At 40.1% G+C, this 13,339-nt stretch overlaps 1 protein-coding gene across 3 annotated transcripts in view; it reads right to left on the reverse strand.

The window, feature by feature from the left end:
• Positions 1-7,884, reverse strand: part of unm_sa1614 (un-named sa1614) — a 48,331-nt gene extending 40,447 nt beyond the window's left edge. For all 3 annotated transcript variants that reach the window (XM_042341829.1, XM_042341830.1, XM_007909281.2), the window contains exon 1: positions 7,734-7,884. In XM_042341829.1, the coding sequence (XP_042197763.1) occupies positions 7,734-7,853 (120 nt within the window). In that variant the 5' untranslated portion in view covers positions 7,854-7,884. The remainder of the gene's footprint in view (positions 1-7,733) is intronic.
• Positions 7,885-13,339: the final 5,455 nt, after the last annotated feature.

A 13,339-nucleotide genomic window follows, 5' to 3' on the forward strand; every position in this document is an offset into this window, starting at 1 on the left:
AGAGTGTGGGGGCAGAGAGGCTGAAAGCCTGGCCTACGATGGTAGGCAGTGGCGGATTCTGGCAATGTTGCGGAGGTGGTGGTAGGCAGTGTCGGTCATGGCGCGGATGTGGGGGAGAAAGGACAGCTCAGGGTCAAACAAGACACCCTGGTTCCTGATTGGCTTAGTGAGGTTGAGTGTGCAGCCGTGGAGGCTAATGCTGCCAACGCCCGAGGTGCGGAGACACTCACGCGAGCCAATCAAATGATTATGTCTTGAGTAGAGATTTAAATGCTTTGAAATGATAGATAATAACTGCACCAGGGGAAAATGAAATAAGCATTCACAAAACAAAATGATCTTTGCAAGGACAGAATTCTATCAGCATTTCAAAAACACACAAACTAAATAATCAAAGGGAAGCTGACACTGACAAAAGGAATTACATTTCAGTGATAAGGTCATTCCTTTCTATATATTACTGATTCTTGTAACTTGTAAATTAGTCCATCAAGATTGTCATTAAATGGTTTCCTATAGAGCACTTGGAGCCATTATAATAAATAAGAATCATGCCAAGGGGGTATTAAAGCAAAATGAAAATACCAAGCGACATCATTTCCTCAAAATTCTTAGCAGATGAGGAAAAGGTCATCAAAACCCAGAGGCTTTGTTGCCTAAATATGTGAGCAACATATAAAAGTGGAGGGGAAAATAAACCTGCTGCAATTCTTAAGAACTGAAGCTGACACCTTCTTTTTATTAAGTCCAATAATATGGGGCACATGTACATGCCTACAGTAGTTTTTTTGGTGGAACAATTACTATCCCAGTTTACTTATTATATTACTGCATGGTAACCCTCAGATTAAAAAGAAATTACTATCTGCTTACAGTAAAATTCTATGGACTTCTCTTTCCTTGCTTATTCCACAAGCAATACAACATGCCTTACATATCAACAGATCCCACAAAATATACAGTCAATTCACTTCACAGTATATTTTGTGAAGCACTTTGAGATGCCTCGAAGATGTGATAAGGCACTACATTAAATGCACGGATTATTATTATCCCAGGGTTTGCATCCAAAAGCTATTTAATCTCTGTCAATCCAAACTGAATTAAATTTTTTTAAATTCCAATTAATAACGAGATGATGTAACATAGATAGCCTAACCCATTATATACTGTGAGGAGCAAAGGTAAATTGGTAGCAATTTGAAGAAGTCAAAAAACTGAAGGATACAGACGTATCAGCTTGGCTCAATTGGACGAGACATTAAACCCAGTTCCGCCTATGTGTTCAGGTGGACTAGAGTTCCCATGCACTGTTCAAAAAGAGAAGGGAACTTCTCCCAGTGTCCAGACCAACAATCCCCCAACAAAATTGGTCACTAATTTCATAGCTGTTTATGGTATAAACTGTGTGGCCTGGAATTGGAGTGTGTTGACATTTGTTAGGGTAGAATTATTTCTGACATTAGTCTTATGATTGCACAGCAGAAAACAACCCTCACGTAATGATTATCTTTTAATAATGGATGTATAGTATTGCAAGGTTTTCCAAATATTGACTTGTTCAGAAATTTATGACAATCGGTTGCCACATTCTTGCAATTTGGTGAGAGCAAAGGCTTAGGGAAACAAGCTTAGGGGAGTGTACTGGACTTCAACCAGCTAAATAAAACTACATAACTTGTCTTTGAGAGCAATGTCTGGCACAGCTTGTCCAGCTAAGACCACCCTAGTATTTACTGGCATTTGCTTGAAGGGTTAACAGGACCCAAATGCAAATATTTACATTTAGCAGTTATTCTATAGTAAAGTTTGTCTAAATAAGCCTGTATAATCTACCATATATCAGTGGTAGATTTTGAAAAGATTGTGTTTTCTCACACTCTTTCAGTCAGGAAAGCGCACACTCATGCTGTATACTATAGTTCTACAGGTATCAATCATCCTTCATTCAAGTGATCATTTTTCATATTTGAACCAAATGACAGTCCAATCCTGTCCTGACCCAACAGGTTTCCAGGCAGGGCGAAACCTTGGGCAAGTTTCCTTACTCCACACGCCTAATAATAATCCCTCCAAAACAAAACAATAATAAATTGGTCATTTTCAATCTACGACTGTTTGTGGGACATTGCTGTGCGCAATTGGCTGCCGCGTTCGCCCACAAATATACAGTCAATTCACTTTACAGTGTGTTCTGTGAAGCGCTTTGGGACGTCCTCCCGACGTGAAAAGCGCTATATCAAATGCAAGGATTATTATTATTATTATTATTAACTACAGATTTACACTTTCCAGTAAAATTCACTGGTACTGATCAGCAGGACTCCAGCCTAATTTCTACCTCCCTAGCCTAGAACCAACAATTCTATTGATGTAGATCCTGCAACTGAACCAGTACATTTTATACTATTTGATACCTTACGGAGATTATTGAAGATGAATTTTTGTTAATTGCCAGGCACAATTTTGAGTAAATATATCAGAACAAAGAGAAAGTTAAAATAATAATAAATAATTATTGCATTTGATATAGCGCCTTATCCCATCTTCTAGATTTCTCAAAGCGCTTCACAGAATATACTGTAAAGTGAATTGACTATGCTTTGTGGGCAACCAATTGCACACAGCAGTGTTCCACAAACAGTCATGGATTGAGTGACCAAATTATTATTATTCATTTTTATTTACCCCCAGAAAACCGATCCGCCAATCGACTAACAACCGAGTTCTTATTTACTGCTAGGTAAACAGAGAGGCGTGTGAGTAAGGAAACATACCCAATGTTTCGCCCTGCAGGGAATCCAACCCAGGTCCTCTTGGTTGCGAGTTGAGTGCTCTAACCACGAAGCTACATGTCTCCACAAAATGCAGTAATAAGCAGAGGAAGCAGTGAGCAGTGCTATTGACCAGCTCAAGAAATATTCTCAAGGGAACAGGAAAAGTAATTGTCATAAATTTCTGAACAAATCAATATGTTTAAAACTTTTGCCATACTGTACATCCATTATTAAACGATGATCATTATGTGGAGGTTGTTTTCTGATGTGCATTCATGAGACTAATGTCATAAATTATAAGAAAGCAATCATGAGATGCAGTTTGCTCATTACATGACTTACCCTTTTCTTCTGACATTTTCTTTCTTGACGTCCAGAGCAGTGTGGAGCTATTTAAACCTTCTTAGTTGTCATGACTGCTCTTTTTCTCCAAATAGTTTGGATAAAATGGTAGTAAGAACTGATGGTAGCTCATTGTTACAGTAATATTCTTTTCCAATAGTACATTGATTTCCACTCCCTCACAGTATATTCATTTCCACTCCTTTGCTGGGTCAAAATCCTGAAACTCCTTAATGTACATCGTGGGAGTACCATCACCACAAGTACTGCAGTGGATGAAAAAAAAACAGTTCTCTTTAAGATTTCTTTTATCTCTATAATTTACCTCAAGGAAACACCATTACATTTTTCTTGTGATTCAAATCCAGTAGAATCAAAATATTTTCAGTGCCAAGTAGAGTAACTACTCATATTATATTTCAGTTGCGCAACAAGAAGCATTTAGCAATTGTTGTACAGTACTTCCTACGTAAACTAATGACTAAAACAGAACATCACATGTGTAACAGACAATTCTGGGTTTTCTTCCATTTGCTAATTCCCTTTCCTTCTGAAGCCATCAAACATTTTCCTGCTGTTGGGGCATGAATCCACAGGCATCCAAAGGGACCATTCTTCATGTTTGACTATGACTGCTAGCAAGCTGCTTGACCACAGGAACATCCATCCCTATACTGTCTTACTCAGTAGCATCCATAACATTTTCTCACACAAGGTATCACTAGATATCAAGAAGGCACTAATGCTGATTTTCCCCTCCCTAACTAAAGCTAATTTAAACAAAATGCAAAATAATGCAGATGCTAGAAATCTGAAACAAAAACAGAAGTCGCTGGGAACACTTAACACAAGAAGGGAAACAGATAGCAAAGATGAGTAGAGTGAAAGAGAAGAATGGAAGTCACCTCGAAGAGAAGAGCAAAACTTTTTCAAGGTAGGCTTTTAAAACAAGAAGGGAAACAGATAGCAAAGAAGGTGAGCAGGGTAAAAGGGAAGAATGTGTTCCCAGCAGAATGCGTTCTGTTTTTGTTAAAGTTAATTTAAGTTCACTTAAGTTACCCAGTAGCTCACTCAGAAAATAGAGTGAAATCAAACCTGGGCCTTCTAGATATGTATAGAACAAATTGTTTAAGTTTTATTACTTGAGAACAGTATTCCATTATTCCTATGTTCATAATTATATGTCAAACAGTTCTAGTATGTAGGAGGTCAATGGAACACACTCACTACAAAGGGAGGTACCTCTGAGTGCAATTATAAATCATCCTAGAAATAAAAGAATTACCATGAGAATAACACGCTCTGTGCTGAGCAAAGAGAATGTGAATACCTCTTTCCTCATTGATAGTGGTAGCAGATGTACTGCAGTTTGGTTTTAATGGCCACAATAACTAACTGATAAAAATCCACTCCGCAGATAAGATTGTACCAATTTGTGAATACAAGAAATGTATATCAATTTCACTACACTGTATCAAGTGGTACAATAGTACAATTAATAATGTTCTTACAATACAGGCTGTTAATAGTGAATGCCAATAACAATAAATTTGATGAGTGTATGAAAGACTGAAATAAAATTATAGTGATCTTTCTTATGGCTCCCCAGAAACGTTATTGAAAAGGCTTGGTTTTTTTAACTGGTGTGCAGCTCATATCAGAATCAAACTGATCTCTTGATACATTCTTAATACGTCTGATGGTTTTATGTTATCTGATACAGACAAACGATTATACTTGTTTAGATCTGTGATATATTGATCCTCTGGGCAGAGAAAACCACCGATCACATCTCAAGAATTAATATAGGATGAAAGCTCATTTGTATGTGGGGAATGTGTATAGGAGAATGAAGCATCATTGAAAATACTTCGGAAAACTCAATGACAATGAATATTTTAGTAATATAAAGAATTAATGCATGATGATTCATAGATTAACAACCAATAATTAATAAAGTTATTACAAAAAATATGCATTAATGAAGTAGATCTAATAGTCCACAAGATTCTTCATCTGGATTAGATTATGAGCTGTTGAATTTTGATTCTGTTCTTGCATTGTCAGTAGCATTAGCAATTATTTTTGGTTAGCCAGTGTCTTCATCTACACCAAACCCAATCACCATATTTAAGAATATCCAGCCAAACTGAATTCCACATGTAAATGCCATGAAGATTACCTAATTTATCTGCAATGGAGTGCTCACTCTCTTTGGAGAGACGTTCCTCTTCCCTAATTCCAGAAAGCATTAGGAGAAGATAGGCAAAAGCTCAGGCTTGAGGTGATAAGAGTGGGCATTGGGGTACCGCTAGGGGTTAATCAGCTAAATCTATATACTGTCTGACAAGCTTACCAATTGTCCAGCTAGGACCACTCTACCCATCGTGGAGTCCTGTAGCTCAGTGGTTAGAGCACTCGCTTTGCAAGTGAGAGACCTGAGTTCAATTCCAGGCAGAGGGCGAAACCTTGGGCAAGTTTCCTTACTCCACACAGAGCCTAATAATAATCCCTCCAAAACCAAAAACAATAATAAATTGGTCATTTTCAATCTTCGAATGTTTGTGGGACATTGTTGTGCGCAATTGGCTGCCGCGTTCGCTCACAAATCTACAGTCATTTGACTTTACAGTGTGTTCTGTGAAGCGCTTTGGGACGTCCTCCCTACGTGAAAAGCGCTATATCAAATGCAAGGATTATTATTATTATTATTAGGCTTTGGCTTGCAGGGTTAACAGGAGCAGAGTTGGAAGAACCCTTGCCATAAGTAACTGGTCTGCCCTTCCAAGTTCTGCTGACTATTCAGGATGGATGGTCAGTCATCAACAGTGCCTCAGAGTACTGTGAACCCACCTGGCTCAGGAACCAGACAATCAAGACTGCCACAGAAAGTCAACTCAATTCCAACAACCTGTTCTACAAATGTAATTTGTTGTTGTTGTTGTGGTCTACCTGCACCTAATACTTAATTAATTAAATAATTAATGCAGAATTAGGCTGATTAATTAGCCACTGACAAGAGGCCTGAAAGAAGGCGTACAAAGGTGCCAAAAATATTCCGTGATCACTAAAATCAAGAAATCATCTCCAGTAAATCAGTCATGTGTAAAAATTATATACTAGGCCTTCTGGAGAGATACTCCTTCATTCTCTCTTTCCAATATCCTGACGCCATCCACGTAAACCCAAGGGTTACATGCAGGGAAACCTTTTCATAACCTAATTGGATCCAATGACTCCTTAACTCCATTATAAGTGCAGCGAGGAAAAATGGTCAACTTCATCAGGTGGCTGCTGACTTAAGTGGAGATCCTGTATGTGTATTCATGTATGTGTGGAGCACAGAAGCAATACTAGCAGCGCTTTCTGCATATAGTACAATATGAGGAACTGACCTCAAAGACGATAAGTCAAGCCAGAGTTTGGCCTTTTTTTTGTACAAGAAGCCAGGCGTACCAGAGTCCACAGTAGACCTGCACTATAAGTGAGTTATTGCTATATTGAAGAATGCTATAACAGGGTTCCCGTGTATAAATAATCTGTCACTAATGTTTTTTAATTGAGCACTTTTAAGACATTATCCTTCGTGAGGACCTATATAATGCAACTCGTTGTAGATACGTGACCAATCAGCTACTTAACCCATATTCATTATGTGGTTTCAGTGCCTTGGGACGTCCTCTTGATGTGAATGGAGCTATACAAACGTTATTTGTTGTTGAAACTCTGAGATATACTGTTCATTGAAAACTGACACACGTTTTTGGTCTTAACTATCTGACACTTGAGAGTGCATTCAACTAATAGGTGTGGAATTATTACACTACAACGAAAAGCAGACAATGAAATAATTTTAAAACGTACATCAAAGTAAGTATCGATCGACAACAACCACTGAATACAATTCAGAGAGGGAGAAACTACACGCACATTCTGGGGTCACCGCTTGGGAGAGATAGTGGGATTTTGCAGATGCGTGTGTATGTATGTGTGTGGAGAAAAGCTTGGTGTAATAGTAATCCTTGCAGTTTGATACAGCACTTTATCATGTCTTCGAGCTGTCTCAGCGTAAAGGACAGAATACAATTTGGTCCCCTAAATGCATGAGATTAAAAAGTCTTGATCCCTGGTTAGCTTGTGATAAGATAAGACAGAAGGCAGGCAGCCTGTTCCTTATAGTTCATGTTTTTTTGGTTCTGGAACAAAAAAACGTTTTTCTTTTATAAAAGAAGGACAAAGCTTGCTCGCCTAAAACAGAACCAAACAGCAGATGAACGGTGCGGGCATCGCAGATTACAGCCCAATTCTGAGCCAGACGTGGAGGAGGGCTGCACAGGTGGTGTTGCACCCCGGGGGGGGGGGGGGGGGAGCAGGAGGACTATGTTCCAATCAACCGTTTGGCGTTTCAATTCATACAGAGATGTTGGACAAGAGAGGAAAGGAAAGGATTGGGATTCCCCCACCGCCCACCACCCCACCCGCTTTGACGAGGCGATGGAGACAGATATCGACAGGGGTGGGGAAAGCAAATGAAGAGAGACGTGAAAGGTGTCTGACAGAAAATGTCACTGAAATGCAGCTGGCGGTGGAGATGTTATATAAATATGCTTTTACCTCCTCGAGTGTAGTCACGGTGTTTCTGCAGTTTGCCATCTTGGTGATGAAGGAGGAGGTGGTCGGGGAGCTGTGGTCCTCCAGCGTCTCCGAGATAAATTCCTGCACCGAGATCAGCATGTTTTCAAATGGACTCGGGGTGGGAGCCGCCGCCGCCACCGCCTCTCACGCGAGGTAAATGAGGAGTAGCGGTGGGCTTCCTGGGCGGAGAGAAGAGCGGGAGCGACGGTGCGAACAACTCCACCCTCAGCAGCCGCCTCACTCGCTCTGTGAGCGCGAGACACACACACACACACACACACACACAGAGAGGAGCAGCGCGCGCCGCCCAACGGTCATCCAACCTCCCCGCTCGCGCCGCCCAACGGTCATCCAACCTCCCCGCTCGCGCCGCCCAACGGTCACCCACACACACGCGCACCCTCACACATACACACACGTCGTCGCCCAACGGCCCTACACACACACGCGCATGCCGCCCAACCGTCACACTCCCCTGGCACACCCCCCCCCCCCCCTCACACCCCTCAGGTCACACTCCCCACCCACCCACCACACACACACACAGGCCACAATCTCCCATACCATCCTACACAGGCCTCCCAATGGTCAACCACCACCCTCCCCCACCACCACACACACACACACAACGGTCACTCTACCTCCCCGCTCGCGCCACCCAACGGTCACACTCCCCACCCCTCCCAACAGTCATTTTTCCAGTTCGCAACACCCAACAGTAACTCACTCCCCCCTCCCAGCTCGCAATACCCATCGGTCACCAACCCAACCGGGCGCAACACCCACACCCGCCACCCTCCCTGTGAGCACGTCCATTGGTTACACGCCCCCCGCCCTCCGTGAGCCACCCACCCAACAGTCACCCTCCTTCCCCCATGTGGCACCTAATGGTCTCCCGTTCCCCCCCCCCCCTCCCGCCACTACCACCCAACAAACGGTCTCTCTTCATCCACCACCACCCACCCAAATATGGTTGCATTCCCACAATCTATCCCATAAGTTCTCACACACTCCATGTTCCCAAAGGGCACACATCTCTGATCCCAAAACACACTCCTGCTGTCCCAATTTATGGTCCCTTCTAAAGCCAGCAAAGGTCCCCATCCCCTCCTTTTCAACAGTCATCCCCTTCTGTCCAGCCAGTTCCTCCCCACCCCGCTCGCTTACACAATATGCAGTTAAGTAACGTGTGAAAACTCAGAAAACTTAGTTTTCTTCTGTCAACAGAAGAGAAGAGGAGCGAAAGAAAGGGCTGATCTAACTGAGGCTGCACAACAAAAACATTTTCTATATAGATGCCATTCAAATAAGGAGCTCACAACTGGAGGTCAGTCCCTGTTTCGCACTCAGAAGGGGAAGTATGAAAAAAACAAAGTTATTTTTCAAAGGGTGAAATGGTTTCAAGAGGAAATTACATGAAATTCATGATTGGAGATGGGGGAGGGGGAGGGGATGGGAAAAACTATTCCAAAAATGGGAAGAAGTATGGTCCATACCAATACACTCTCTGTTGGCTTGAAGAGTTTGACCAGCAGTGGAAGTTGATGTTTTGTGGCACATTTATTGGAGAGGTCCAAATATTGGCAACAATCAAGAGGATATGCAGTAAAGGCCTTCTCTTGGCTATAACACATCATATAACACAAAAGGTCATTGATGCAAAACATTTTCAGAGTGGTGCAGAATTGTTATAGGTTTCCACTCGTACTGAATATATCACTGAATATATTTCAGATATTCTTTCTGCTATGTTTAATTGTTGAGCTCATTTTTGGCACTTAACATTCCCTTTGAGTATAATTTCCTCTTCCCTCCATTAATGCTTTTAAATTTATATGTCTGGTACTTGTTCATTATATGATGTACCCAATAAGATAGGGTGAACATATTTTGGAAACCAAATCCAGGGACACATTTTTAAAAAGTTGAACTCGCCACAATTCCTGATGCCGGGAGTATTGGAGAAGCTTGTTGGATTAATAGCTGTGTTTCTCTGATGAGTGTTTCTGTTTTAGAATTTTATTCTTGCTCAGGTTGTTGCTGAACTCAAGACAGGGTGAATTTGGCAATGGACACAATACTTCATCAGGGACATGTGGTCACCTTACAATAAGATAAAAGGCCTCAACTGATCCGATGCCATTCCATGAAAAAAAAACGTAAATGTGAAATGTTGTAACTTGGGATAGTATTGCTGGTAGGGGAATTAGACATTACTACTGAGAAATTTGGTGTATATGTACAATGTATACACACACACAAGAAGTCCACAGCATTCTAGGTAAATGGTTCCTCATATAAATGAAAGAAACAAATCTGGTCACTTTATAACATGCTCTCAAGTATAACAAATTTTCTTGTGTTCAACTCCCAAAGGCAGTCTTACAGAAAGGGGCTACTGTTCATTTTTTTTATATTACACCCTTCAGCGCTAGTCACATCGCTTTAGTCAAACTGTCAGTTCAGTAAGCTTTTGTCTTTACTGGGATTTAGAGGCCAAAGGACACTCCTCTGTGATGTGGCATAAACAGCAAGTCTTCATTACTACAGCAGAGGTTACCAAGAAACAGTGTACTCTACTATCACCTCTGACATCTTTTTCTGAAGACGATTACCCTCTTTCAGCATTAGTGAGATGTGACTACATTTTAATCATTGCTGTTCAAGATTCTGAACCAAGGATCTAATGAGGCATTTCACTTGCAACTCCGATTCATAACAATCTTCTTGTAGTGTAGAAGACAAATAATAAACACCTCTATTTTGGCAGAGAATGAAGAAATGTTTTGAATTCTATGTCACTTGTGGTCTGTTTATTCTATGATCACAGTTATTTAAAGAAATACAGGGAATACACAATAATTATAATAAATAATAATAAGCTCTTGCATTTGATACAGCGCCTTATCACGTCTCTGAGACATCTCAAAGCACTTCAGACAATATACTGTAAAGTGAATTGACTGCATATTTTGTGGGCGAAACGCAGCAGCCAATTGCAGTATCCCACAAACAGTAATGGATTGAGTGACCAAATTATTATTATTATTTTTTGACGGGATTATTACCCCCAGAAAAGCGATCCGCCAATCGACTAACAACCGGATTCCGACTTTTAAAGGAGTTAATCCACATAATTGCTTTTACTGGGAGTCTATTTTACATAATCATTGCTGTGTGGGGACATATCAATCTAATCTTTAGTCTCATTTGAAGTTTGCTAATTTTGTATTCCTATCCTCTACTTTGACAATTAGCCTGCTTACATCTACGTTATCCATGCTCATTATTTTAAAGTCTGAAAATGCATTATATAATAATTCTCAAATTTGTTGTTGCCTTATACCTAAACATTTCAAAAGGCTCTGGAACTCCATCCCCCAGTGCCTTCACCGCTTCCTCCCTTTCTTCCTTCAAGGCCGGTCTCAAGACCTTTCTCTTCGACCGTGCCTTCAGCTCCCCTCTCGACTCTCTACCCCCTCCTCGTTCGCTCCTCCCTTCCCTCCCCTCACCCTGACCATTTCCCCCCTGCTTGGGTCCTGACCCAACTGTCCCAACACCTTGGGAAGTCCTCTCGACGTGAAAGGCGCTCTATAAATGAAAATGAAATAAAATGAAAATGAAATGAAATCTTGTTGTTGTAGTAATGGATATACAGGTAAACGTAGGTGATATACAGGCAAACCAAACTGGATTATACAGAATCGGTTGCATTTTACAAATTTACTGTAGTTTGTACCAATTTAAAGTAAGAGTTTTAATATGACAGTGGAGTGTCATCTTTTCAAAGGCTGATGTAGTCAGGCTTTGTTCAACATATTTAAATTATATCTACAAATGTTTTTCAAGAAACTTTTGCCATGACAAACGTTCCTTGAAAAACATAGGATAAAACTCCCTGGTAGAAAAAGACCATTAGTATTTGAATCTGGTAATGGAACTGATTCATTATTGCTGATAATCATATCTATATTTTTTAAACTGGTGCTAATGCTCATTATTGGTTGCACAAGAAAACCCTATCCTTATTTAATAATAGAGAAGATTCATTTGAAAATTGAGATCTTTGGCTATAGAGTAGCACACAAAGGCAGATGCTTTCATAGCTATTTGTGGGACATTTACTGTGCACAAATCACATGTTGTATTTGCCTACATAATACTCCTGGCATTTTTTGATATTTTTGATACAGCGTCATCAAGACATCTCAAACCACTTCACAAGATATACTGTAACGTGGTCTTGACTGTGTATTTTGAGGGCGAAATGCAGTCACTATACTCACAGTAAAACATGTGAAGCATTTTGGAGTAGTTTCCAAGCGGGGAAGGCGCTAGATCAATGCAAGGAATTATTTTTTATAATTCACAATGAACCAAATAGTGTAACCAAGTCGAAAGTGGTATTAATGGATCTGCTTTAGTTGCAGAATCCCAATGTAGTACAGAGATTCAGTAGGAATATGCACAATCAAAAAAACGTATTTTCTGTAAAAAGTAGTTGGAGGAACTGAAAGATTATAACCACAAAAGTAGGAACTGCTACAGGAATGAAATGACAGAGCTGCAAAATGGAACATTATTAAATAGTAAAGCAATCAATTTATTGTGCCTCCGAAGTATTGCCATCAAAAAAGAGTAATAGTGAGACTAAGGAGTTTCTCATAATCTCACTGTGTAACACCTTAAAACAAACTGATCTAGAGGCCAAATGATCTAAAAGGTTGGCAAAAGTAAAGTGAAAATTGAGTTAATTTGAAACTTCCAGTGCAAGTTTGAGGAAATATCGCTGGTTCCAGTTTGCCCTTTTGAAATGAAGATGCTTTTTTTCAGAAAGGACATCCTAGATAAATAGAGGAAAGTGGACTCTCACCACAAGGCATTTCATTTACAATCTTAATTCTATACAATATTTCGCCCACAAAATACACAGTCAGTTCACTTTACAGTATATTCTGTGAAGCGCTTTGAGACGTCTCAAAGATGTGATAAGGCACTATATCAAATGCAAAGATTATGATTAATACCCTTCACAGTTTTTAAAAAATAAACTACAAGACCAGTACAACTACTTTACTAGGTATTTTTGAATACTATTATACCCCGTATTAAAAGGCTGTGTTTGATTCTATGTTCTACCATTTCCGTTGTGAACAAAGGAATTAGAGTGACGCTAGTTTAATTATCTGTATGAGATTGGTCAATAACATCTTCTACTCATTAAAAGCATATGTGCATTATACGTAAAGAATGTTGTCAGTTGACAGCCATGCCATGTCCTAACAATACTATGTGCACGCAAGTAAAATTACTAAAACATAGATATTATCCTGGAAATGAACCATACAAAATAGGCTTGTTCAAAGATTTTTTTTTCATTTAACCGGCTTCTTAATCTCATGCTGTGTTTTCCTGTGCTTTTCAAGTCAAATTGTCACAGGAAGTGCAGTATAAATAGGCAGCACAATTTCATAGCAAATTGCACTGGAAATCAAGACTACAACAACTTGCATTTATATAGCGCCCTTCAAGTTGGGCAGTATCTTGGAGCTCTTAAGACTACCTTGACCAGTGCAAATCATCTG

Source organism: Callorhinchus milii, unplaced genomic scaffold (genome assembly GCF_018977255.1).
Source record: "Callorhinchus milii isolate IMCB2004 unplaced genomic scaffold, IMCB_Cmil_1.0 Scaffold18, whole genome shotgun sequence".
Taxonomy (NCBI): Eukaryota; Metazoa; Chordata; class Chondrichthyes; order Chimaeriformes; family Callorhinchidae; genus Callorhinchus; species Callorhinchus milii.